This window comes from Betta splendens, chromosome 6 (assembly GCF_900634795.4).
Source record: "Betta splendens chromosome 6, fBetSpl5.4, whole genome shotgun sequence".
Lineage (NCBI taxonomy): Eukaryota > Metazoa > Chordata > Actinopteri > Anabantiformes > Osphronemidae > Betta > Betta splendens.
In genome coordinates, this window is record NC_040886.2 from 18134750 (window position 1) to 18160169 (window position 25420).

General features: G+C 41.8%; 2 protein-coding genes across 5 annotated transcripts; one reads left to right on the forward strand and one right to left on the reverse strand.

Moving 5' to 3' along the window:
* The first annotated feature begins 6 nt into the window (after positions 1-6).
* cep290 (centrosomal protein 290) lies at positions 7-22378 on the forward strand. Of its 4 annotated transcripts, XM_055509875.1 has the most exons (52): positions 14-566; positions 795-872; positions 986-1055; positions 1155-1204; positions 1688-1822; positions 2047-2100; positions 2256-2276; positions 4011-4157; positions 4283-4465; positions 4572-4661; positions 5216-5338; positions 5872-5995; positions 6276-6448; positions 6800-6962; positions 7069-7169; positions 7249-7315; positions 7596-7699; positions 8039-8114; positions 8274-8407; positions 8717-8881; positions 9626-9772; positions 9872-9987; positions 10081-10183; positions 10294-10524; positions 10679-10852; positions 10927-11038; positions 11201-11406; positions 11686-11837; positions 12386-12497; positions 12664-13119; positions 13199-13363; positions 13555-13662; positions 13761-13895; positions 13975-14244; positions 14335-14442; positions 14828-15024; positions 15802-16015; positions 16129-16266; positions 16450-16671; positions 17215-17337; positions 17411-17553; positions 17674-17829; positions 18270-18393; positions 19639-19773; positions 19969-20055; positions 20201-20362; positions 20437-20559; positions 20663-20832; positions 20905-21046; positions 21154-21227; positions 21358-21434; positions 21859-22378. In XM_055509875.1, the coding sequence occupies exons 1-52, from the start codon at positions 471-473 to the stop codon at positions 22101-22103; spliced, it is 7281 nt and encodes a 2426-aa protein (XP_055365850.1). In that variant the 5' UTR covers positions 14-470; the 3' UTR covers positions 22104-22378. The 4 variants fall into 4 exon arrangements, with proteins under 4 accessions (XP_055365852.1, XP_055365850.1, XP_029009885.1 ...); XM_029154052.3 differs by lacking the exon at positions 2256-2276; XM_055509877.1 differs by lacking the exons at positions 20437-20559; positions 20663-20832; positions 20905-21046; ... (1 more) ...; positions 21358-21434; positions 21859-22378 and having other exon boundaries at positions 7-566; positions 19969-20111; positions 20201-20340.
* On the reverse strand, positions 22375-25209 carry rlig1 (RNA 5'-phosphate and 3'-OH ligase 1). The gene is made up of 7 exons (XM_029154120.3): positions 24987-25209; positions 24393-24510; positions 24180-24275; positions 23980-24096; positions 23689-23883; positions 23112-23281; positions 22375-23049 (listed from the first exon to the last, which is right to left on the reverse strand). The coding sequence occupies exons 1-7, from the start codon at positions 25074-25076 to the stop codon at positions 22816-22818; spliced, it is 1020 nt and encodes a 339-aa protein (XP_029009953.1). The 5' UTR covers positions 25077-25209; the 3' UTR covers positions 22375-22815.
* Positions 25210-25420: the final 211 nt, after the last annotated feature.

Below are 25420 nucleotides of genomic sequence, written 5' to 3' on the forward strand. Positions count from 1 at the left end.
CCGCGCAAGTTAAAAGTTAGTTGGCTTGCTCAGTTCTTCATTCACACAACAATAACAATACTACGCTTTGTAATGCAAATGTAACGACCGGGCGGCTACGTGTCATCAACTACGCGACTACAAATTGACTAACTTATCTCCAGCTTGTGATTCGCCGTTTTTACTAGGTGCTATTTAGTCGGGGCTAGCTTAATTAGCTAAGCAACCTGCTGCTGTTGTGAGAGGTAACCTAGCAGCCAGGAGACTACGACATGGAAAGCAAAGAACGGCGGTTTCTGTTATTTCAACTTACTCGTCGTCTAACATAACGCTAATATCACTAAACGGGGCTACAGGTAAATAGACACGTGGTGTTTAACTTAAGAACAACGGCGTAAAGCTGGGTGATGCTTAAAGTCGATGGTTTAGCCCAGTTAACGCTGAGCTAACAAACTACCACTGTGTTGAGCCACTAGTTAACATCAGCTGTTATGGCTGCTTTCGAGTGGAATAAAGTGACCAAAGTTGACCCTGAATCACTCAATGAGAGCGCAAACGTGAAAGAGATGGTCGACATGTTTGTTTCGGTGAGTAACTGTCCACAGATTCAACTTCAGCATAACATAGATTCAAGTGGCAACTCCATTCACTTTTCACAACAAAAGTCATTTCAAGGGAACAAAGTTATGGTTAAAGACCTCAGAGCATTCAAAAATACAATTATAGAAACCCCCAAAATCCCAGTGAGCCATTGTCCAGCCATCAACAGCCTGAAACGGAGCTCAGTCTGCATTTAGTCACTTCTAACATTACAGGTACAAGAATGGGGGGTGGAGGACAAAGCTCCAGAGAACATTACTCAAGTCCTGCGGGTTCTTCAGGCCCTGCTTCGGGTGAGGAAATGTCTTGTTTCTTATACCGGAGGCATATCCTGCTTGAACGCCAGCCAAAGGTTGTGTCATGTTTCAGATATACTGTACTTATTTTCTGTCCATTCGCCCACTAGTTTAAGGATCATGAAGTCGGACAACTCAACAACCTTTTTAAAAAGCGGAACATCGATGAAAACAAAACTGGTTAGTGCAAAGATAAGATTTTATTTCTGGATAGTTTCATTTGTTCCAATTTTGACACCAAACCGTGATGGATGAATTCCTATTTGTGATATTTTACAGTACAAAAGGAATTAAAGGATAAGATATCAAGACTGGAACAAGGGCTTAAGGTAATTATTAATACAAACTGTGCATTTACTTGTCCATATATCTGTGTACTTATTGTTTGAACTACAGGGATTTAGCTGGAATTAGTGCAAGCATTGCAGTAATTGCAGAAATGGACCAGAACCCACCCATGATACTGCTACTTCCAACCAAAGTGCCAAATCCTAGAGCTTATCATAGCGAAGAACACTGGGTACAATTGGATTGGTAGGTGTGACCACTGGACGACGGCACCTAAGAAGATTAGCACTAATACCTCACATACAGTCATTTGTTCCAGCGTCTTTATTTTCTGAGGTTTGTGTATAATTAGGTTGGTGTTCGGACAGCTTTGTTTGTTAGGATCAGGTAATGTTTGAGTGTGTGTAAATGGTAGCATATGCATATTTGTAAATAGATGGAGGTAATCCAAGACTAATAGGCTACTTGGTGGGGGATTGTTTGTTTGTGTGTTTGTATCTTGTTTCCTTGTCTGTGCGGTGCAGCACTCCAGCACCGGACTAGGTACCCGCTTCCTCAGAGATGAGATTTGGCAGCTTGAGACTCAGCTGGAGCAAAAGGAGACAGAGTTGAACCAAATAAAGAAAGAGATGGGCAAGGAAAAGAAATCCATTGAAGAGGTATGAGCATGCACAAGACTATGAGTCCTTTGATGCCAGTTGGTTTTAATAAACTGTACATATATTGAAATGATTACGATTAACGGTACACTGGATTAAATTGACTTTCATGCACTTTTCATTCATTATTTTATGGTAATGCACCAAAACAAGGAAACTGTCAAGTGCAAGTGTAGTAGATGTTTACTGAGCATCTAGTGTGTTTCACGGTTTTGTTTTTCAAGCTGGTTGTGAGAGCAGAGGAGGCTGAGGATGAGGTCAAGAAGCTGAAGCGAGAGGTATGTGGAATTTGACGTTTTACCGATAAAACGTCTATCTGGAGCAAATTTTGAACTCCTCATCCTATTTAGCCTGTAAATTCTTCTGTGGTCCTGTGAACTATTTAAATCCTCATCATTGTCTTCATTTCTTTTTGTCCATTGCCATACCATAGATAAAAATAATTAAGAGGACGGTAAGAAATTGACAATGGCAAGAAAAAGTATGTGAGCACCCTGAACCTAACTGGTATTTTGTGTTATTGACACAGATTACCTGTAATGCAGATGAGATCCCTCATTGTATTTATCAGTTCTAGTCATACTTATATGTCACTGAGTAGTAGTGCGATGTATGTTACTGGTTCCAATAAATGCTCTGGTCAGTAACTATTTAGTTGTTTACTACAGAAAGTAGTATTACTACAGAAAGTAGTTCCCCAGTGTTCGTACACTTTTTATCACTTCAGGTATTGTACAGTAGTTAAAATAGTTAGATGTTATAGCATAGCATAGCATAGTAACATTTGTTTTGTTTGTTGCAATAATTGTCATATTTTGGTGGGTTACGTTAACCAAAGAAACAACCAAAGGAAAAAGCAGAAAACCTTTTTTTTGTGCAATCTTTAATTTAGCCAAAATGAACTTAAGTCAAAGTACCTCCACACTGCTGTTCCTAGGAGTTGGGAGGCTAAGTTGCATTCTGAATGGGCAGTGGTCTTAGATGAATGATTGTTGCTGCATCAATTGCAGCAACGATTAAGGTTTTGTAACCATTTTACTTTGGAATTGGTTACAAAACAAATAACTTAACAGTAAGTACGAAGAGAAGGACTAAATGGAAACCAGTCTTCCTAGGAGTTGGCGTTCCAGCACAGTGACACCAAAGTCTGACCATGCAATTCTAGGAGATCTGCAGCTTTGACCTCAGGCCTTAATGAGCCTGTGAAACATGTGCATGACTGCATATTTAGGAGAAAACCAGGAGAAAACCTCTTCTGTAAAAAACGGACATGAAGCATTTCAACAAAAGGAGCTAAAAAGGTGCTTAATTGAAGAATCAAGCTCACAAATTGATGGCAGATCTGACATTCAGCTGCTCTGACTGATGGCAAGTTTTAATTCAGTGTCTTGCTCCTGGAAACCGATGATGATAATGGTTAACCCCCTTCTCAAATCAGCCAAATGCAGAGTGAAATTTGATTGATATGGGCAACAAGCACTCTAGTAATCAGAATGTTGAAAAATGTAAGAATCAAGGTTTCAAAGCGTAAATGAAAATAAAACACTGTGAATGGTCCTTGAGAGCTGTGCATCACCAAGAAACATCAATGAACGGGCCAGAAAATAAGCGACTGGTAAATAAATATTTCTGCTAGAGGTGGATTTACAACCAACAGTATGATAAATAAATAATATAAGCAGTGGCATTTTTTGCCTTCATTTTCCTTTTTCTTGAATATAAAAAGTCACAGTGATATGTTTGTGTTTTTGTAGAGGTTGTAAGCTGTGTTCTGTTTGTAAAGAAACTCTGTTCTGAGTGTAAAGATACATTTTAGTTTAATGCAGAAATGCTAAGCAAATTGTTAATTATGGGTTTATCAACCAATATGAAAGTATTTCTCTTCTTCAGATAATGAGTTGGCTTCGTCTCTTTTAGAAATGTAGATGTAAAAAGAAAATCACACTGGTTTAATTGTTTATATTGGGTAAAATTACAAAAAGCAATATTGTTGTTTTTTGTTTGTTTTTCTTTGGGTTTAATCTGTTTTTTCATGAGTGAAAAGTGTTTTATTGTTTTGTCTTTTAATGTAGAGTGTATTGTCCTACAAGATAGTGGTAGAGAAGGGAGTTTAAAAAAAAAAAAGATCTGAATGACGTTGACAGGACGTGCAGTAACTTCTGACACTGCTCCCTTCTTGTACCGACAGAATAAGCAGCTTCGGCATGATGTGGACTTCTACTGTGAGGAGCTGAACCAGAAAGAACCAGCCCAGTCCAGAGAAGAGAATGCAGAGACCCAGAAGAAGCTGAACTCGACCAATCGCCAGCTCTACCAGTGCCTGGATGACCTTCAGGTAAATACTAACCTTTTACTGCTCATGTTTGTTTTAATACCCGCTCTTTATATCACCATTTGTGGCACTTACTGTATGTAATAGCATGTGAACGAATCCAGTCTGTGATATTGTGTGTCCATTAGCGAGCCGAGGATGAAAACACGTACCTAAGGGCACAGAATGAACAAATGCAGAAAAGTCTTGAGGAATCAGTAAAGGAGATGGAGAAAATGACAGATGAGTACAACAAGATGAAGATTGTTGTTCACCAGACGGACTCCATTATGGACCAGCTGAGGACCGAGCGGGATCTTGCAAAGCTGCAGGTAAATGTCCTTCTCACCAAATTCTGTCCATCATAAAAGGCTGGGCGATCAACACAGTGATACACGATTAGGTAATCCAATATGCCTGTTTGTGTTTATTGTGTAGGTCAGAGAGTTAACAGAGAAGATTCGTAGCATGACGGAAGAGGAGGATCCAATTATGGCAGCAGTCAGTGCCAAAGTAGAGGAGTGGAAGGTGGGTGGTGGGTCTCAACAAGGTTTGTGTGTTCGTATCTCAAGAGCAGATGGTAATATGGTTTACCAAAACTAAAATAATACTGTACATACTGTGGGGGTGTAAGGGGCATTACGTGAGTGTTTTAATGTGTTACCGTAAGTGGACAGTAGGGTCAGAACAGGAGTCGGTGCAAATGATTTATGTCAAGCTACATATGTGACACTTTCCACTGGGATTGATCCATTACCTTCACCTACCTCTAAATTTAAACAGGACACGGTCCATAAATTTAGTTAAAAACATAAAGCTCATAAACAAGTTATGGAAACAACAGGAATAGAAGCATGACCTGCTTGAGGACCTGTCACATTCAGATGCACAACACTCTCACACAACTCAAAGATTTTTGTTCATTCTCAGCTATTTGCCTTAAAAATAATAATATATTTTTAAACAAGTAGACAGACAGTTTGCTGGATATCAGTGAGTAACTCATTCTTGTTTATGAGGTTTTTAGGTCGGTGTATGTTTTTACAAGGCTGATGTGTAAATGGTCTGTTCCTGACATGTAGGCAGTGCTCTCGGCAAAGGATGATGAAATTATAGTGTACCAGCAGATGATCCGTGACCTGAGGGAAAAGTTGCGTTCAGCCCAGTTGGACTTGGACAAAAGCAACATTATCGCCCTGCAGCAGGTTTGTTGTGTTTGTATATACTGTACATATACACGTGACAGCTCTCCTACTGCCTTTGGGGAGCACTGAAACTTTGTGTCTTTGTATAAACACATTTCTACAGCCCTGTGCCTCAAATAAACATTTACATTCATCCATGTTAAGGAAATATGTTGAAAATGAAGTCATTATTGGACATGTTGGTGTGAAACGTGGGAAGTCATTGTGCCGGCATTAATTCATTCCCTCCTGAGTACGGGACATCTGACCTCAGTGTTTATTTTTCTGCTTTCTTTTTCTGCTTTCTAGCTTTGCTTGGTCATGTTTTATCATTCTGTCCTTCCTTTCACCTCTGTCACTGACCTGGGCAGGTCACATTTAAACTTTGTGGTGTAGGTTTCATCATTAGGGGCTTTTTATCATCAGCCTCCCTTGTTTTCATTAAGTAAATTTTCTAAATGAAGAACAATGAAAGTGCTGACAAGTTTATAAGACCATGCCCGAGCTTGCATACAAGTTCTCATCATTTTTTAAATGTCGCTAATGTCCCAAAGGCCGTTCAGGAGAGGGATAATCAAATCAAGATGCTAAGTGAGCAAGTGGAGCAGTATACACAGGAAATGGAAAAGTACACCTTGCTAATTGAGGAAATAAAGACATCTACAAAAAAAGAGAGCGGTAAGTAAGTTCCTGGTTGGTACTAAACATCTTCATACCAAACTAGGTGGAGCTGATCCAGATCCTGGCAAGTGTAGTGTGTTAGAGTTCAATGTTTTTGTCTTTGGTCCAGTCAGATGAGGAAACATTCTTTAATTTTCTGGCAATCCTATGGAGAATTAATCTCCAGATGTTCATTAACTTTTACCTCGGCAGAATATTTTGCATTTCGAGCCCTAATTTGCTTGTTTTCAGAAATAAAGCTGAACAAAAGCTTTACTAATTTTGTTTTCCGTCAAAGTCCTACCATCGAACATCCAGCACAAAAGGACTGAAGAGCTGAAGTCAAGGCTGGAGGCTGCAGAGAGCAGAGCAGCTGAAGCAGAACAGGCGGTAAAGCTTGCTGAAGCCCATGCTGAGGAAAAAGACAAAGCGCTCATTGAAGCTTCAAACCGCTTGAGCCAATACGAGTCTGTGAGTCTACAAGTAGCCTCTCTTTCCCCTCTGTGTGTTACATTTGGCTTACATCAAAGATTTTATTTTAATCCAAATCAAATTAATTGATTTGAATTCCAAGAAACAAGGCTCTTGCTTTTTTTTTCATAACTGTCCTCACTTTTAATAGACAGAGTGAAGTGATTGTGTGACCGTGGTGTGATCAACATGCTTTTTTGGGTCCAAGCTTATTTTTTTGTGCTTCATTTTATCTAATCATGTCATGGTTCTGCCAAAAAGCATACAAGTGGGAAAAGAAGGAAATAAAGAAACTGGCATAGACATTCTTTTTGAAAGATGAGTAACCACAGAGCTGCTTCTATTTTACAGGGCACCTATGGCCTGGAAGCAGCCATTGCAGAGATCAAAGAGTGTAAAAATCAAATTAGAGTGCGAGATCGTGAGGCAGAGGCCATGACCAAGGAGATCAACCAGCTTGAGATGAGAATGACTGACCTCATGGATGAAAATGAATGTTTCAGAGAAAAACTAGGTCAGATTTTTTCAACCCTACACTGTTCCCATCTACCATTCTCTACAACACTGACTGACCTGAAACCGTGAAATTATTTAACTTTTTCATTTTTATGACTGCACAGGCCTGACACCAAAGGAGGATGTGGATTTGACAGAGTTTAAACTGGCCAAAGGTCTCAGACAACGCCAGTACAAAGCAGAAAACAAAGTCCTCACCAAAGAGGTAACATGGGATGATAGAGGCTTTGAACACAGCTTTTATGATGTCACTTTTCTCATCTCACTCAATGATATTTTGGTAGATTGAGAAACTTGAACAGGAAAGACTGGAGCTAAAGATGCAAATCAGACGCATTGTGAAGGAAAGAGGTAATGTGCAAATCAAATAACATTAATTACTATCAAAGCATTATTTTGACGCTGATAAAGGTGACAAAATATTATCTGACTAACATATCCCACCACTAACAGCAGCCATGATGAACTGATGATCAGTTTCTGATCACTTTACCTGTCACCATCTTCAAATCTGTTTGCATATGCTTAGTGGTAAAGAAATAACTGGGTTCCCTTTTAGCCATTTTAAACTGTTATGTTTGATAGACTATAACATAACATAGATTGTTATGATTCTGAAATATTTCCATAGGGAACACTCAGTTAGGCTTGCTGCTGGAAGAGGATACTCAGCCTAACAGAGCTGTGCCTTTGGAACAAAGCACCACTTACACAGATGAGGAGATCAGACACAAGGTGCGCTCCTGGATAATCACATTACTATGTTCCTCTTCCATCAAAGGCCTGCTTTTGTAGAAGCCATAGAACTTTAATTAAATCACATATTTAAATCTTGTCTAGAGGTGAGCATAATTTCTGCAGTGTCTCAGCTTTGAGATGCACTTGCAAACAAAAGGGTTACACTGTAAAAATGCAGGTCGACCTTTTGGGACAGACAAAGAGACATCTCATCGTTTAAACAGCACCTCAGACAATGGATGAGTCGGCCATTACCCTGCGTACATGAGAACTGTCTGTCTGGATGCTAATTCACACTATGCAACACATAGCGATCCCTTTTGTTTCCTCTTGCAGAACAAGTACCTTGAAAAAGAACTGAGCAAAAAGGAAAGAGAGCTGGAACTTAACAAGACCCAGTTTCAAGAAAAATGTAAGTATGGATCTGTTCATTAGATTTGTATTCAAGCATAATAAGCTTTTTTTGTTTCTCTATCAATACTAGACAGCGTATATGAGATGTATTGAATCTCAAGGAACAGCTTGATATGATATATTTTGTGTATATTTTTTCTTTTCTGTGTTAACGTAGTGGAAGAGCTGTCAAAAGTGAAAAGTGATTTGGAGGCTGCACTGAAAGATGTTCTTCAAGCGATGAAGATTAATCAGGAGGCATGTCCATCTGGCGCTGCCATCAATATACCCAGTCTGAACAAGTTAGCTAAGGTGAGTAGCTTCCTTTCACCAAAGTAGTGAAGCTCAGATGTTCTCTATGTTTGAACAGACAAGTCACAGATTCAGCCCCATACTCACATCATACAGAGCTGTTTATTAGAAAATGGACTTGCTTTTAGCCCCTAAAGGTGTTTTACCTTCCATCTGAATGCTTGCAAGGAAAGCAGAGTAGTCAGACTTTTTAAGGCTAGCTGTTGTCCAGCATGAAACTAAAGTTATTTAGCCATTGTGTTTTGCACAAATGATGATGTACATTGCCCATTGTTTTTGGGTTTGCTTTAAAATGTTCACATATTGCAGGTTGTACATGAGAGCAGCACAAGTGCAGAGTCTGAGTCAGCCCTGCACCTTAAGTCCCAAATACATGAGCTAATTGGGAGAAATGAAGAACTGAGGCAAGAACTGAAACTGTCTCGTGAGGAAGCAATCAGCAGCTTCAGCCAGCTGACCAGAGCCAAAGACAAGGTACGCCCACATCATATCATGCCAAGGTAGATCCTGTAATAACAGACAAACTCGAGTGGTTGTCTTTTTGAATTAAGATACTTTAACCTTTTAATCTATTCAGTTGCTTGGCCACATTCATTGCTTGGCCAGGAAAACAAAGGAGTGGGTTCAGCTAATTAGGGTTTAGGTTTCACAGTTGGGAGTAAGCACCATGTGTGGAACTTTTCCTTGACCCTGTTTTGGACATGTTTTATGCAACACGCCAAAGGAAGTAAACAAATTTGTGCCCTATGTTTTAAGTTTACATTCAGCTTCATTTTTAATCCAACCCTGCTTTCTGAAAATAATGTTTAACAGAAACTGGCTTTCCCAGAACCAGACCCAAATGCTTTCTGGATTCTTGATGAAAGAGATTTTTTTTTTTTTTTAATAATTTTCTTTTAGTGCAGCCAGCTAAACATAGAACAAACATTAACTTTTATTTTAAAATTTGTTTTTTATAATTGTTGTGCATTCTGTTTGTCAATTTCTATTTACTGCTCTTCCTGTTTTTGGTTTATTGTGTTTTGTAATCTTCATTCAAACCAGACTTGCATTGAAGTTATTTTCCTGTTCATAATGTTTTTATCATCATCTTTTGTCCTCAACTACTCAGATGGAGAAATTACTGTTTTACTGATGCACAGAGAACACTGGAGGGAAGGGAAAATATGTATGTCATCCAGTCTGTGCTTTTGATTTCTTTAAATGCTGTCCTGTCAGTTGAGCCAGTTGGAAAGTGAATTGGAAGTGTTGAAGAAGTCAGGCAGTGGAATCATCCTCCAGCCTCTAACACTCCCTAAGGACCTGGAGCCCAGCAGCACAGAGATCATCAGTTCTCTAAATGAATATGCTGTCCGACTTCTTCAGGTCAGGGGTGATGACTGAATAATTATGAAATAACCGCAAGGCAACTGTACCGTACTGTATGTGGCAACTGCACATCAACATTTAACCCTTATGTTTCAGGAACGCGACAACAATGAAGACAAAAACAAGAAACTTGTGGGATCACTGGAAGAATACAAAGAGAAGTTTGCTGTCCTCAGCCACCAACAGGGTCTCCTCTATAAAGAATATCTGAGGTGGGTTATAGCGAGTAATTTGCTATGTGTTGTCTTGTTTGCCTTAAGAACAATTAGTGAAACAACTTTTATTTGTATTTTTTTACTGATCAGTGAGAAAACAGAATGGCACAAAGAGAAAGAGACATTTACAGAGATGAAGAACAAGCTGGAGGAGGAAAAGCAGGCAGATGCCATAGAAATACAAAAATTCAAAGTATGTCAGTCTACCCGCAATTTAAGACATAACCCAGCTCTAAGACTGTTCCATCTAAGATGAACCTAATACCTCAGGATGATAACACATTCACTCATTTGACTCATCAGGAGCTGTTGGACACGCTTAAGAAGGACCCAGAGGAAATCAGAAGACAGTTGGGTGAAGCGGTGCGAAAGGTGACAGTGTTGAAAGTCAACGAGGAGAAGCTGATCCGACGCTACACCACGCTGCTGGAGCAAGAACAGCACCTTCGCAAGGAGAACAGCAGGCTGAGAGAGGAGAGCAGCCAAATGCAGGTTTCTGTTACCCAGAAGATCGGATGCCTGCAGAGAAGCAAGGTAGAAGAAATAAAACCTCATATATCCAGAGGAATGTCTCGAGTTAGATTGAAAATAGATATAACATCATTTGGAAAGGTTTGAATGTTTATCCCCAACAGGCTGATCCACTCTTTTCTTTACTTAATGGCACAGTCTTTTGTTTTGTCTTCAGGAAATGGCAGCATATAAGATGGCAGCACTGCAGAAGGACTTGGATGACAGCGTGCCCTCATCCGACCTGGACAGAGCTAACAAGCAGTACACAGAGCTGACCGTCAAGTACAGAGACCTGCTGCAGAGGGACAGCCACCTCGTACAGAGGACCACCAACCTCGAACATTTGGAGGTAGTGTAAACTAGATTAGCGTTTTAAATTCACATGTCACCACTTGTCTGAAACTCAAAATTTGTTTTTTTCAGAGTGAAAATGAGTCTTTACAGGAGCAAACCTCTTTTCTTAATAAAGAGCTAGAGATCACAAAGGAGAAACTGAACACTTTAGAGCAGGCGTGGGAGAAAATCAATTCAACTGGTAAATAACATCACTCATTCTATTCAGTTCTTATTATTTGTTTTATATCATTAAATACTTCAAACTGGCAGTTTTATTATGCCAGTAACTACAAATTTACAAAAATATGCTTGGATTACTTTGAAGATGGCAAAGATCCCAGTTTGTGTTTTCCCACACCAGGAAGTGAAAATAGCATGAATATGGCAGACCAGGCATTAGCCCAGAGTGAGATGGTGTCTGCTGCCAGAAGAATCACCACTCTGGAAATGAAGGAGCTAAATGAGAGGCAGAAAGCTGAGCACGCCCAGAAAATGTATGAACACACTAAGAGCTCCCTCAGGCAGGTGGAGGAGCGCAACGTGGAGCTAGAGTCCAAGATTGCAGCGGTAAGAACTGATGGAAAGCAGCAGTGAGTTGTATTTTTCCTTTCATTTCACTTTTAATACATTATAAGTCACCTGTCAGACATACAAATCCTCCAGGAAAATGGAAATAGTTTGAAAGTGTGCCTATAAAACTATCCAGCATTTATCTTCATAGACCCAGAAAACAAGAGCATCTCAGCCTTGTCACTTTCCTCTTAAACAGTGTTTTTTGCTAAAGTTTTGGGAACTGGCATCTGTTCAAAAACCTTATCAAGCAGTAATGGAGCCGTTTTTCCTCAGTTAACCAAGATGAATCTAGAGGCCCAGAGGATGGAACGAGAATTGAGAGATGAGCTGGCAGACAGCATCAGTAAAGTTGTGAGCGATGCTGACAGAGCCAGGATTACAAAGCTGGAGAAGACTGAAGCTGAGCTGCACATGGAGGTCTCTAAGTACGTATGACAAAGTGCAGGCAGGTTCTTATCATGAAATATGCATTAGAAATTACATTTGCTGGCCTAAAATAATGTAAAATATCTTATTGACCCCTAACCCCTAACCCATCAATCAAATATGAATCTTAAATAGTAATAGGAGTAATAAATAGTAATAGTAATAAAAAAATTATCATTTGATTAAAAGATGAGAAACTAATTTTTGCTCGTCACAAGGATAATTTTGCTACAAATATGTGACCCGTCTGGTTTTGTATAATCACTGGTCTGTTTCTCCTTCTACCGTAAGGTGAAGTTAAATAATGCTTCTTGGTTTTGAATTCAGTTTGTCATCACACTACTTCTGCTGGTAGCTTTATTTTAACTAATTACCCGTAACTAAATGAGCTAAAATAAATACTGTAAAGGTTTCACATTCAAACCTTTTCACCCCTTTTTTGTAACATTCAGATTATGAAACACTTGTGAAACATTTGTAAATCTCATTATATTGTTTCAAAGGTATATGTAAAGAATGTGACCTTTCTTTTTTTTGTTTTGGAAAGGCTTAAAGAGGTGTCTGATGTTGCCATGGCGCAGGTGTCTGCTCTACAAGCTAGACAACAGTACAAGGAGAATGAAGTAGAAGCTTTGAGAAAGCAAATATTTGACTACCAGGTAATTGGAGCTTCTGATTTCTTTGGTTTGTTAAACTTTGTGTGAAATTTCTCTGGTTCTGATTTCTCCTTATTTTATGAACCAAAACAAACCTGATTGTGTAGCATTTAAATATGATCAGTGAGGAATAAGTGTGTTTTGTCAACCATTTTTCTCTTCCTCTTAGTCGCAGTCAGATGAAAAGTCCCTCATTGCGAAGCTCCATCAGCACATTGTGGCTCTGCAACTCAGTGAGTCAGCTGCTTCAGCCAAGTTGAAGGCAGCCAGCTCTCACATGCAGCAGTTGGAGGCCTCCAAGCTGCGCGCTGAACAGCGGCTAGATGCCTGTGAGAGCGCTCTGTTTCTCGCCCGCCAGGAAGGCAGAAATCGTTCCAAGCACCTACGACAGACGATCCAGTCACTACGTAGGCAGTTTGCTGGAGCATTGCCCCTTCCTCAGCAGGAGAAGTTCACTGTGGCTCTGGTGAGCCTCCAAGAGGACAGAGCCAAAGCCCAAGGAGAGAGGAGGAAGGCAGAGGAAGAGAGGAGGAAGGCAGAGGGCAGGGCAAAGGAGCTGGAAGTGAAACTGAGCGGCCTAGAGGAGCTCCTCTCAACCCTGAAGGATGTGAAAGGGACCCAGAAGGTCTTTGTGATACTCCACCACGTTTTGTCCACAATTGATATGGTGCTAGACAAACTATGCTGTAATTACATTGAAACAGGTAACTGAGTGGCACAAGAAGATGGAAGATGTTCGTCTGCAGGAGCTTCGGAAGGGCCGAGAGCTGGCAGCACAGAAGGAGGAGATAAGGCATCTGAAGAATCTGGTGGAGGAGCAGGAGAGAGCCATCTGCATGCTGGAAGAGGATATTGTCCAGCAGCACACGGTGAGATACAAAATCTTTATTTTGTACACTCTCAAATGTAAAGGGACATTTAGAGAAATTCTGTTACTATAATGTTACTGTTGTATGAGATCATCACTTTACCCTGATGTGTTTGAGTTTATGGTAAAAAGTGAGTCCGTATTATTCAGTGTGAATGTCAAGGTGATGAGTCTTCCTTTTGCCCTGTTTAGCTTCAAGAAGAACGCCAGCTGGCCTGGGATCAGCGAGAGGTGGAGCTGGAGCGCCAACTGGAAGAATACGAGAAGCACCAGGATGAAGTTCTGAGCGGTGCAGAAAAGGTCAACTGACATTTACAACCTGTGTCTGTAGTTACCTAAGGTTAGGTATGCTTTAATGAACTATATCAAACAATGACTTTTTTTTTTATTATTCTTAGCTTGAGGAAGGCACAAGCTTCCTTCCAGATCCATCTCTACCACTGGCTCATCAATTACAGTTCGCTTTGGCCAAAATCCGAGAACTGGCCCTCACCATTCAGGACACACAGGCAGCCTGCAAAAGCCTGAATGAGGTATAGAACTCTGTCCTTTCTTATGTGTAATCCTTTAAACTGAACATGTTACATTAACTGAATGTCCCTTAATGAGCAGAAACTGAAAGAGAAGGAAGCAGCTCTGAGGAAGGCAGAGCAGAACATCCTGTCAAGGGATAAGGTGATCAATGAGCTACGTCTTCGGCTCCCAGCTACCATCAACAGAGAACACCTCCTCGCTGACATGGCCAAGCAGGAGGAGAGTTCGTCAAACAGCCAGCCGCCCCTTAAATTAGCCCACGAGATCATCAAAGACCTCCAGGATCGACTTGACCAAAAAGAAATCCTGCTAAAACAGTCCTATAACAAGCTGACGCAAGCCAGACAGGTGCAGAGAGACACTGGGTGTGCAGTGGTTTAGTACTTCTTGCGTGCGTTCGTTTTCTCTGTTGAATTATAACAAACTTGTCGGTCTTAGGATCAAGAGGAGATGATAAATAGACACTATGAGGAGCTCAAAGCTTTGCACCAGAAGCTGGACGGCTACAGGGACGCCTCAGTGGAGGAGTTCAAACAGAAAGCAAAGGTGCGCGTCTACGTCCACTCTTCTGTTTTTGCTTCATTTCTATTTTCTTTACATTTTGGTTAACTGTGTGTCTCCACAAAAGGCCTAGGGTGAGCAGAACACTACCAGAGCAGCAACAGCAGCTTCAGTGTTCTGTCCTCATCTAACCAGGTCATATTCACGCACAGCATTAATTGTAGGTACCCCACACTTTGAGCCCAATGCAAAGTTACTGGAGGTATTTGAAAAAAGAGTGGAATCATCTGTACGTCTAAAACACACGCCCTCCTGTTGTGATGCTCTGAGGACCTGGTGCATGGTGTCATTAAGTTATTGAATGAAGTTTTGACCTGTGCTTTGGTGCTGCAGCTTTTAGATGTTTGGTCCTCTGTCTTCCTTTGTCCAGGAACTGATGAACAAGCCCTCGATTAAAGTGCCAAGTTCGAAGCATCTAGAGCGCCTGGCCGAGTTAGAGCAGATAGTGGCAGAACAGGAAATATCCCACTCCAATGTCAAAGAGACGCTGCAGGTGAAAACGGCCGAGTTGGAGCGACTGAAAAGTGCCATTAAAGCCCAGGCTGAAAAACAAAGGTCAATGTCAAGGTAATTGGTATTATTTTCTTTGAATTTGGTTATGCACTAAATACATTATCCAGGGTTTGGGTTAAACACTGCTGGAAAAGGTTGAGACAGCATGAGACAAATCACGTCACAGTGTTTTCGTAGGAGTAAACCGTATACTCGGGTATTTTACTTTTCAAGGTCAGGGACAACTGAACTGTGGGGAGAAGTTTTGTTAAGGTCAGAGTAACAGAGGAAGAATGTCACATTCATGTTGCAACAGTGGAATGTTCGCACTCGCATGAAAGTTCAAACTCAAGACTATACTGCATCTGAGCCTGGATTACATGTGATGTGAAAAGCTGTAAAGTAACACAAATAACATGACTGAGCAGCCGGGTCATTGCTCGGGCAAAGTTCACTGCTCGGTACATTAGCTCCAGGGAAGAGGCAGAGACACTGTCGGTGTGGAATGAGGCAACTTAGGGGTTCAAAGTTTAATTATAAAGCCGCTGAAGTAAAGCAGATTAACCAGGGCTGTAGTTCATAGGGATATAGGCGTTCGACTCACACAAGGACATGAGTTCAGCTGGCCTCGTGTATGGAGGAGGTTCCCCAGCATCCAAATCTATAGCAGCTTAACACAATAACACAATATTTAGCTCCAGTAGACTTTAGATCAGTCTTTGCTTTATTTGTGTGCTGTGTTGGCCTTATTTTCACTCTTTAATGTGGAATGGGTTTAATCCTATGTGCCACAGTTTACAGGAGTTAAGAGACTTTTTATGTAATTAAACTGACAGTGAGTGTTGGTTCCAGGCCTGAAGAGGATTACGTTGCCCAGGTGAAGGCTCTGACTGATGAGACTGAACACCAGAGAAGCCAGCTTGCACAAATGGAGCAGGAGATGAACGACCTCCGAACTGAGCTGGAGGCCCAGAAGGAGGCCAACGTCCGCTCACCCAGTAACACTATGAAAAACCTGGTGGAACGACTCAAGACGCAACTGACCCAGAAAGAGAAGCAGCTCAAGGTTGCTCGCTGGACATAATGCTATTTTATCTCATACAGACGTGAACGTTTTCTGTGATTCCATCCGCTAGCCCCATCATATTTCTTATTGCTGGCATTTCTATGATTCTTCAGGCTCTCAGTAAAGCTCTGTTGGAGCTGCGGGCAGAGATGACGTCTGCAGCAGAGCAGCAAGTCATAGTTGCTGCTGCACAAAAAGAAGAAAGTCTCAATGTCCAGATATTGGTTGACAGACACACTAAAGATCTAAAGGTGAGACTTTTTTATTTCATTGATGACATTTATAAAAAAGTATGCCGCACAATTATCTCCATAGTAGATCATTTAGATGACAAACCTGAAGTGAAAGGATTTGATGAAGTGACAGAAATGTTTATTTCTATACATTTGTCAACAACCCAAAGTTCAATCATGTTAAATCTTCAATCTTAAAAGGTGCGGATACAAGAACTGAATGAAGATCTTAAAGATGCCAAAGAGTCTGCTAAAGCAGCCAGAGCTCAGGAGAACACCCTGAAAGAGGAGATGGACCGTCTGAACCAGGATCTTCAGAGAAGTCAGAAAGCGCTGAGACGCCTACAGGCAGAAAAGGAGGAGAAGGAGCAGGAAATTCAGGAGCTCAAGCAGCAAATCAAGAGGCTCACCAGCGCCCTTCAGGCGAGTCCTGCTGAGACACGTGCACCAACCTACAGAGTAATGAATTGTAAAGTATGCAAATCAGTTTGACTTTGATACAGAGCTTAATGTCTCATAAGCTGTAAATACCACATGACAAAGCCGCTATCAACGTAGCATCAAGAATGTGAATCCTCTGACTCAGGCAAACATTTAGACCCTGAAATATGATAAAAGGTTGAAATGAAACATCCAAACTCTCCCAGGCTCCTTCCCAGCAAATGAAAAGCAAGGAATGCATCAAAAATGAAATTTCACAGTCTTTTAGAATTAAGATTTATTCCTCCCAGTGGATATCATAGTTTACTTAAGCAAGCGCTTCTGTGGGTCGTTGTATTTTTAAGTTCATGTCTGTCTGAGGACATTGGCCACATCTGTGTCTCTTGTATTAGTCACGTAAAGCCACGTGTTTTTGCCGCATTAGTGCCTCGTCAAACGGGGACTTGAACCCTTGTGAGGCCAATGTCCATTTCACTGTGCCCGTTCTCAGGAAACTGATTCTCCAGCTCCATATTTGCACCTCAGAATCAAACAGAACAAGATGGAAAGGGGTCAACCATTGAGAATCTGCAGAAGAAGATCAGGAGGCTGGAATCTGACTTGGAGCAGAGAGCAGAAATGAAGACTGTGAAAGACGACCGTGGAACGGTCAGATTATCACGCTTCCCTTCGTCAGTGTTATTATTTGCTGCATGTTGATGTGTGACTTTGTGTCCAACAGACTAAAGAAGAAATTCTGCGGTGGGAGGAGGGTAAGAAATGGCAGGCCAGGATGGAGAGGGTAAAGAATTCACTGAAGGATAAGGAACGAGAGAATGAGTCTCTGTCAAAACAGCTTAGCTCTCTCAAAGACCTTTATGGCAGGTTAGTGACAGCATGTTTACGACGCAGAGCTGCTGATGAGCTACAGATTCCTAATGTGGAATGCTTTGACCACTTGTAATTGAAGCAGTGCTGCGTTCCTGTATTGTATTGTTGCTGCAGGCTGGAAAAAGAGAAGAGTGCACTTGGGAAAAAACTAAAGGCTCGAGGTGTAACTGCTGATCAAGTGGTTGGCGTGCGATCTACAGAAATGGAGAAGGAGATTGAGGAGCTGAGGAAAAAGAACTCGGACCTGGAGACACAGATCGTCACCATTAAGTACTTATCACTCCATGAATAATGGCTCTGGTCCTGTGGCTTACTTTAGATATGCATTGTGATTATGAACCTGCTTTCATGCTAATGAGTGTGGATTTCATAAAGCTGCATTGCTGTAGTTATAGTTTGATATACTGTACAGTCCAGTTTATCTTGTGTCTACATTCCATGGAATTCTGCAGTCAAATAATTTCCGTTACATCGTAGGATCTTATCACTAATATTGAATAGCCACATTTTATGGACTGAGAAATTCTGAAATGACATGTTATTGTATGACTAAAGCACTTTTATGATTCAGAATTACTCTATAGATGACAGCAAGTACTGATGACCTGATAAATAAAAACGCACTAAATAAGGACTTTTTAGAAACTCAGCAGAATATGTGCAGTTTATTGCAGCTGAGGTTGCACACAGTCTATCTGTGACACTTGCAGAGAGCACCAGGCTTTACCTCGCGATGACGCCATGGAGACCCTGGTGCTGAGGAACCGCTACCTGGAGGAGCGAGTACACGTCCTAGAGAGCCAGTTGTTCAAAGAGCCTCCATCGAGACCCTCTGTAAGTTCAGACCGTCTGTAATGACTGTAATACTCAGTTTAGAACAGCTCACGTCATTAATGAAGTGATTGGTTATTGTTCTGTGTTGGGTGTATTAACATCGTGGCTAGACAGCCCATTATTTAAAGATGCCACAGACACATTATATGCAGTAAATGTTGGACAGAACAAAGTTTTTCACTTCAGATGTTTTCCTTTACTCTTTCTCTGTATTCATCATTCTTTGATCTCTTCCTTGATGCACCTTCTTCTTTATTGGTCTTAATCTGATTCATGGCCTGAGAAGATAAAAAGCCCCCGCTCCCCGGCTTTGAGAGGGATTTGCTCTGTTACCTTTGATGTAGCGGACATTGAATGGTACAGCTTCCGTGCGAGCCCTGAAGCACTTGAAGACTCTGTTCATCATCAGAGGAGGCCAAAGCAAAGACAGACATTCAAAGAAACTCGAAGTGTCTTTACTGAAGCAGATGATGTTAGCATTGAACAACAGCGACGGAACCCTGACGTGACCAAAAGCACAACAGCTGACAGAACAAAGGGGACAGGGGACGATGATGCTGAGCATGTCAAAGCTGGAACACCAACAAGCACAGATCACGTAGAAAACACCCAAGACTACACATATGCTTATGATGATGATGTGGTTGAAGGAAAGGAAGAAACCAGTGTGTTTAAGGAACCACAGATCACAAAGGAAAGCGGGCCTGAAGCGGTTGATCCAACAGAAAGGCCGGGATCAGTTACGTCCACGTCTGAGCCACATGCATCAGTGACAGGCAATGAAACTATGACTGAAGAAGGTGTTGCTGAATTAGGTGATGATGATGATGATGAGGATGTGGGAACCAAGAGAGAGAAGTCAGGAGAGTCTGAGCAACAAGAGCTGAAGGATGAAGAAATGAAGACTAGCAGTGAGGCAGCAGACCATGTGGATCCCAGCAGCGTAACTTGCATCTCTGATTCGATAAGTAACCTAAGGAAGGAGTCTGTTAAAAAACAAGGAAACAGATCTCTTAGACATCGAAAGGTACAACCACCCAGCTCCCAGCTTCACCCAGTGCTGTGTTAGCATGTTAGCGTTGTCCTCTCCTGCTTAGTCCATTATGGACTTAAAGGTTCGTGTGGTCTCGTGTAGCCAGACAAAAGTGAAGCTTCTCCCTTTCCTCCCACAGAGCATGAGTTTAGCCTTCTACTAATCAACATGATTAATTTCTCCGAGCTCATTGATTCTCTGCTTTCCTTTAGACGTCAGGGCGGGGTACTGGCACTCCTTCCCAGAGAGAGCAGGATCTTCAAAAAGAAAATCTCAAGCTTGACTCTGAGAAATTGGAGCTGCGATTTCAGCTGGAGCAGGCCAACAAAGACCTGCCAAGGCTCAAGGTGAGCAAAGGTCATCAATGCAAGAGTCTGAGTCCAGGTCTGGTCAGGTCCCATCAGCCAACCCTCTCCACAATAGAGCAAATAACCACAAAACCTAAATGTCAAAGTGCAGTGTAAAGTCAGGTTTTAAAATAGCAGTAGCAGCTGTTTTTTGTTTGTGTCTGTTTTTTTTTCAGTTTTCTTGTTTTCTCACAGGATCAAGTCTTGCATCTTAAGGAGATGTGCAGTGCGTTAAAACAGGATAAGGCTGAGGTGGAGAAAAAGCTGGCTCACATACGTGGAGTAAGAAGAGCTTGTTTATTTGTTTTATGAACCTACACATCTGCTACTTTAACCAAGTAGGAGTCACATGGACGCCTGTGGCTGTAGGTCTCCCAGCCTCCCATTCCTCTATTATAATTAGCAATTATAATGTGTTTCTCATCAGGCCGGTCAAAGCGGAAAAACGGTACCTGAACTTGAGAAGACCGTCGGCTTGATGAAGAAGGTGGTGGAGAGGGTACAAAGAGAAAACGAGACACTGAAGAAAAGTTCCCCTCCAAACCAACACAAGGTCGCTGCTTTGGAGCAAGAAATCGAGAAGCTTAAGGTTGTTGACATGGTCTTCATACAACACGCGAACTCACTGGTTGTGTTACTGAACCTGAACATTTTTTGTCGTAGGCTGACTATCAGAACCTAAAAAGTCAGTGTGAAGCTGAGCTGATCTCCAAACTTGAAGCTAAAACCAAGGGACTGGAAAAGATCGTGATGGAAAATGAACGTCTACGCAGAGAGATTAAAAGAGTAAATAAACCCCAAACTTATTCTGTCAAGGTTGTCCCTATTCAGTCATTGAGGCTGGTGGCTGTTAATCGTGAAGGGATGGACATTTGATTTCTTGTTCCAGGAAGTAGAAGCTGCAGAGAGGCTCAGAGTGACAAAAACCAGCCTGGAGGTGAACAACGAGCAGCTTGAAGCTGAGCTGGAGGAGACCAAACAGCGGCTTCGTGCAGCCCTGTCCAAACCCCTCCCAGAGGGAGCGGACAGTAAAACCTGGAAGGCGTCTGTGGTGACGAGGTCAGCAAGCGGAAATAAACACATCCCATACTTTCATGCTCTCAGAGGTTATGAGCTGTTGTTTGGTTGTAGAATGTTTGAGAACAAGATGAAGGAGCTGGAGAAGGAGCTCTCCCAGAAGACCTCCAGCCTCACTGGCCTCAAACAGCAGCTGAAGGAGGCGAAGGAGCGTGAGGAGAGAGCTCAGATCAGAATCCGGCAGTTGGAAGATCAGGTACAGGTTCAATGACGAAGGGACAGCAGAGCTTATTAAAGCACATCACATGCCGTGAACAAAGATTCATTCATTTGGCTTTTTATGATTTGTTTCTTATTCCACAGGTTGACATGATAAAGCAGTTTCCTGTCGCTGCAGGTGGTGATGCAGCACTGACGAAGGACTTCCAGGCAATGAGGTACGACCCATGGATGCGATTAGAAAATGATTCTTATTGCTACACTGAAAAATAAAATCACATTTGATTCATATCTATGTTAACATGTGTTTTCCTGTTGTGACGTAACACAACTATGTCCTCCTTTTAGATTGGTCACAACTGAACTTAGGGAGGAAAACGCAGAACTGAGGCGGAGGCTGAACGAGCACAGCAGGACTTCAGGAGGTAAACCTGCTTCATTTAACCAAGCCCAGCAGGGATTTTTATTTTGGAGAACAAACCGGTAATATGTGGAGTAAGTTAACTTTTATAAACACAAGAATAATTTGAAACACAGTTATTGTAGATTGTCTTTCACCAGCAATCCTCCTCTTCTTCTTTCTCCGTGTTCTTTGAGATTTTTGTGGTCCTTTTTTCTACACTAATTTCTATTGTAAATAAGTGCCGTGTCAAATTCAATGATGTCTTTTATGTTGTAGAATAATGGATTCTTGTGTTGCTACACTGTTAGGCTCTAGGATCTGTTGATCTGGGTGGAGTGTTCCTTTTTATCCATGCAGCTCAGGAAGTTAGAGTTTAGTACATTTACTACTAATTGTGACGTCTGTAAATGTTAACACTTGTCATTTCTCTTCTGTGGTTTGCTTAGATCAAGAGAAGCTCAAAGACCTTCTGCAAGCGTCTGAAGCTGAGAAAACCAGGCTCCAAACAGAGGTCACCAAACTGAAGAAGGAGCTGGGGAACTTTGACCCAGCGTTCTTTGAGGAGATCGAGGACCTGAAGTATAATTACCATTTAGAGGTCAAGAAGAACGTTGTGCTGGAGGAACAGCTCAGGAAGGTCTGTGATCAGTTTGGTGTAAAGGCTGAAATGCCAAGTGTATCAATCAGTTGATTTAGGGTTTCTGTTAACTACATCTGAATGTACTTCAGGTTCAAAGGAGACATTATTTATTTTTAGATAATTGTTAATATATGGGTCAGTACTGAACCTGATCAAATTATCAAAACTGCCACCACAAACGGAGGCTGCCTGTGTCTCCAGCCTTTTTTATTGAGCTAGTGATGTAGCATCTTTAAAGATTTCTTTATATTTGTACAGTCCAATGCTGTTGTATGGTTGATAAATTATCTTTTTGATTCGATAATAAAGCATTTCATACAAATCAAGTTTACCCGTTTATTCATTTATTCATTAAATAGCTGTAATACAGTATTTACAATGCAGAAATCAACTGTTCAGGCTGAAAATATGCAGTTGGTCATTTTTCTTATTCACATTATGGCAGAAAAACAGCTTCTGCTTGCAGGTCCACCATGTTGGAGGCGTGTCCATTGAGTCTCCAGTCAAGTAACTACACAGTGTGTCAGAACTAATAAACGTCCTGAGAAATGTCCTTCGAGCTTCAGGCAGATGCTGCTGCCACTGAGCAGTATTCAGCCTGATGTTCTGCTATAATGTGAATACGCCTCAACTCTCCACATTAAACCCACTGTTCTGTTTGACCTCCTCTCTCAAAGAACGTAGCATAAAGCTTCAGTCTGTTACAGAACAGCTGCAGTTCTCCATCTCAGGAAAAGGTGCTTTAGAGTGAACTTCAAATCACTCATGCAACTTCTGGTGAAACGTCTGGATGGTCAAAGTGTACAATCCTTTCAGGGTTGAACTGGACGTCCCGAATCCGACTGAAGCGCTGTCCGTTTATTCTGGAGAAGGACGTGAACAAGTCCTTGCTGAGGTTAAACTCCTCTGACGTCTCGTCGACACGTATGACCACCGGCCTCCCACCAAACAGGGTTTCTTTTTCTGGCCACGTCAGTCCCAGGTGATGACGATGAACCTGAGGTGAAAAGAGTTTTACATCTAAAATGTAGGTAGTAGGGACCTGTAGGTGGGTCTTACCTTAACCAGGGAGCCATCAGCACAGTGCCAGACGATGCCCTCGACTCGGCCCTCTGGATTCTCCTGGAACCAGGCCCACAGCTGCTGGAAGTCCACTGGAGGAGGATCTCTGATTCTGATGCTTCCATGTGACACAAGGCAGTGAATCGGCTGCTTCTTACTCCCCAAACCTGTTAATGCACATTTAAAACTGTTTACTTGAAAACAAAATAACTCCTTGATAAGAAATCAGCTTTATCATGAACACATATACATCAACTGAACATTGCGCCATCTGTACTCCATCTATACTATGCTCCATTGGAATATCCACACCTCCTCCTGCAGCAGCAGCAGCAGGAGGAGCGCGTGCTGATAAGTGCCTGAGAAGCTGCTTGTGAGTGTCCATCGACTGAACACAGGAATTTTGGACCTCTCCATCTAAACATCACTCAACCGTTGGTTTGACTGTAAAGGCCGAAACAGTAACATATGCTAAGTATAAATCAGAAGAAAATACACTACAGATGTTATGGATTATGACACAAAAAAAAAATTGAATATAAAAACTACCTTAAGAAGTAGAGAACTTCATTACCGTATGGATTTCCATTGATGTTGGTTCCAATGAGCTCCAGTGTTTGTTCCCTGAGCTTGACCAGTGGAACTGCGGCAAGTTCTAGAAAAGCGTCATCATCTTTGGGTCTGAGAACGAGAGCCGACCCAGATTCATAATCCACTACAGACGAGTGCCAGCAGTATTGCTTGTTGTCCTTCTCCACTGGAACCCAGCCTGGATGTTCACAAGAACCAAATGAACACAGGCGTGTATGTGTACAGCTAAAACAAAACTACAGGCCTTATTTTAACTAATGGGTGGGGAACACACCTGGAATATGTCCGTGTTCGTCAGGTACTGGATGACTGTTGTGATGTTTTACTCTGTGAGCAGGGATCCACGTCTCTGGTACCATCTTAAAATCATCCTCTACGTTCCACGTGAAACCTGAATAACAAAAATGCATTGGATTGAATCCACCACCCATGAAATAACACAGTTTAACATTCAGTAACTAGAGCACAAATGACCTTTAGAGCTTCGGTGAGCATGCTGGTACTTTTTGAACCTTTTCTCTGCCTGTTTGTTGGGTTTCCTGTCCAGTCGAGCCCACAGGTAAGGATGCCCTGCAGACGAAAAAGAAAAAACATCAACCACTTTGTAATTCGGCGTTATCATTTACTTCATGGATACATTTTGGAAAATGTTCAGCTACAAGTAGAAGCTGGTTCAGCTGTGGGAACCTTTATAATCAGTAACATAGCAGCAGGTGCCGTCCAGTTTTTCTGTGGCGAATGCACTGTAAACATCAGCCTCCAGAGCGACAGGGTTCAGGTTTTCAGTGGCAACAACCTGAAATTGCTAAAGAAAGACAAAAGTTAAAGCTTCACTCGTGTCAGGGCGAATCAGAAACTGACAGAAGTCACAGAATGAAACTGGGAAAAAAAGACTGGTTCCACTCAATTCAAACAATTTGTGGATGTGGACATGAATAAATATAGGAATCTCACAAGATGTTTGCTTAACCCCAGAGACGCCTGCATATACAATATAAAACACACACCAATAAACCTCCAGTTGAGGCTCTGGCCACGTTTGTAACAGAACAACTGGCCAGAACGCCATCACCGACGGTTGAAGAGTAGGAAATGACAAATGTGCCGAAGATCCGGGGCTCAAGTAACAGTTTTAGCGATACTGAGTCGAGCCGTCACTGACACGTCAAGCACGTTTACACGACATGACATTTAACGGGGCCGAGCCCGTCCTGGTCGCTGCTGCATGCTAACAGCGAGTTAGCATGCTAGCATGATAACAGATGCTGCAGATGCGCTCACCTGAAACTCTCGTTTCCTGGACTTCTCCTCTTTCACCTCCGTCAGAAACACGCACGGTATCTTCTGCTGAACGGAGCCCAGCCGTCGCATTTTGCCAATTCCTCACGGTTGCTCGTTAAAAGAGAACAAATTTAACTGCGCTTCAGCGTGATTTCAGGCGCGGGGTCACGTGATAGCGTTCTTCCTCTGCGTTTCTGTTGTTGTCTAGAAACACTGAAACGTTTACGTCGCGCCCCCGTGTGGCGGAATAAAACAAATAACAGTAAAACTAGGCAGTAGATGTGTTAAGTTTATGTTTTTTATTTCCCGTGGATAAATGGACTTATATTTGTAGCTGGGACAGTGATTCTTATTGACTCACAGCTGTACTAATAACAATAAATTAGTAAGTATGAGCATTCATATATATTCGTATTACCAGCTGAACAATTTAC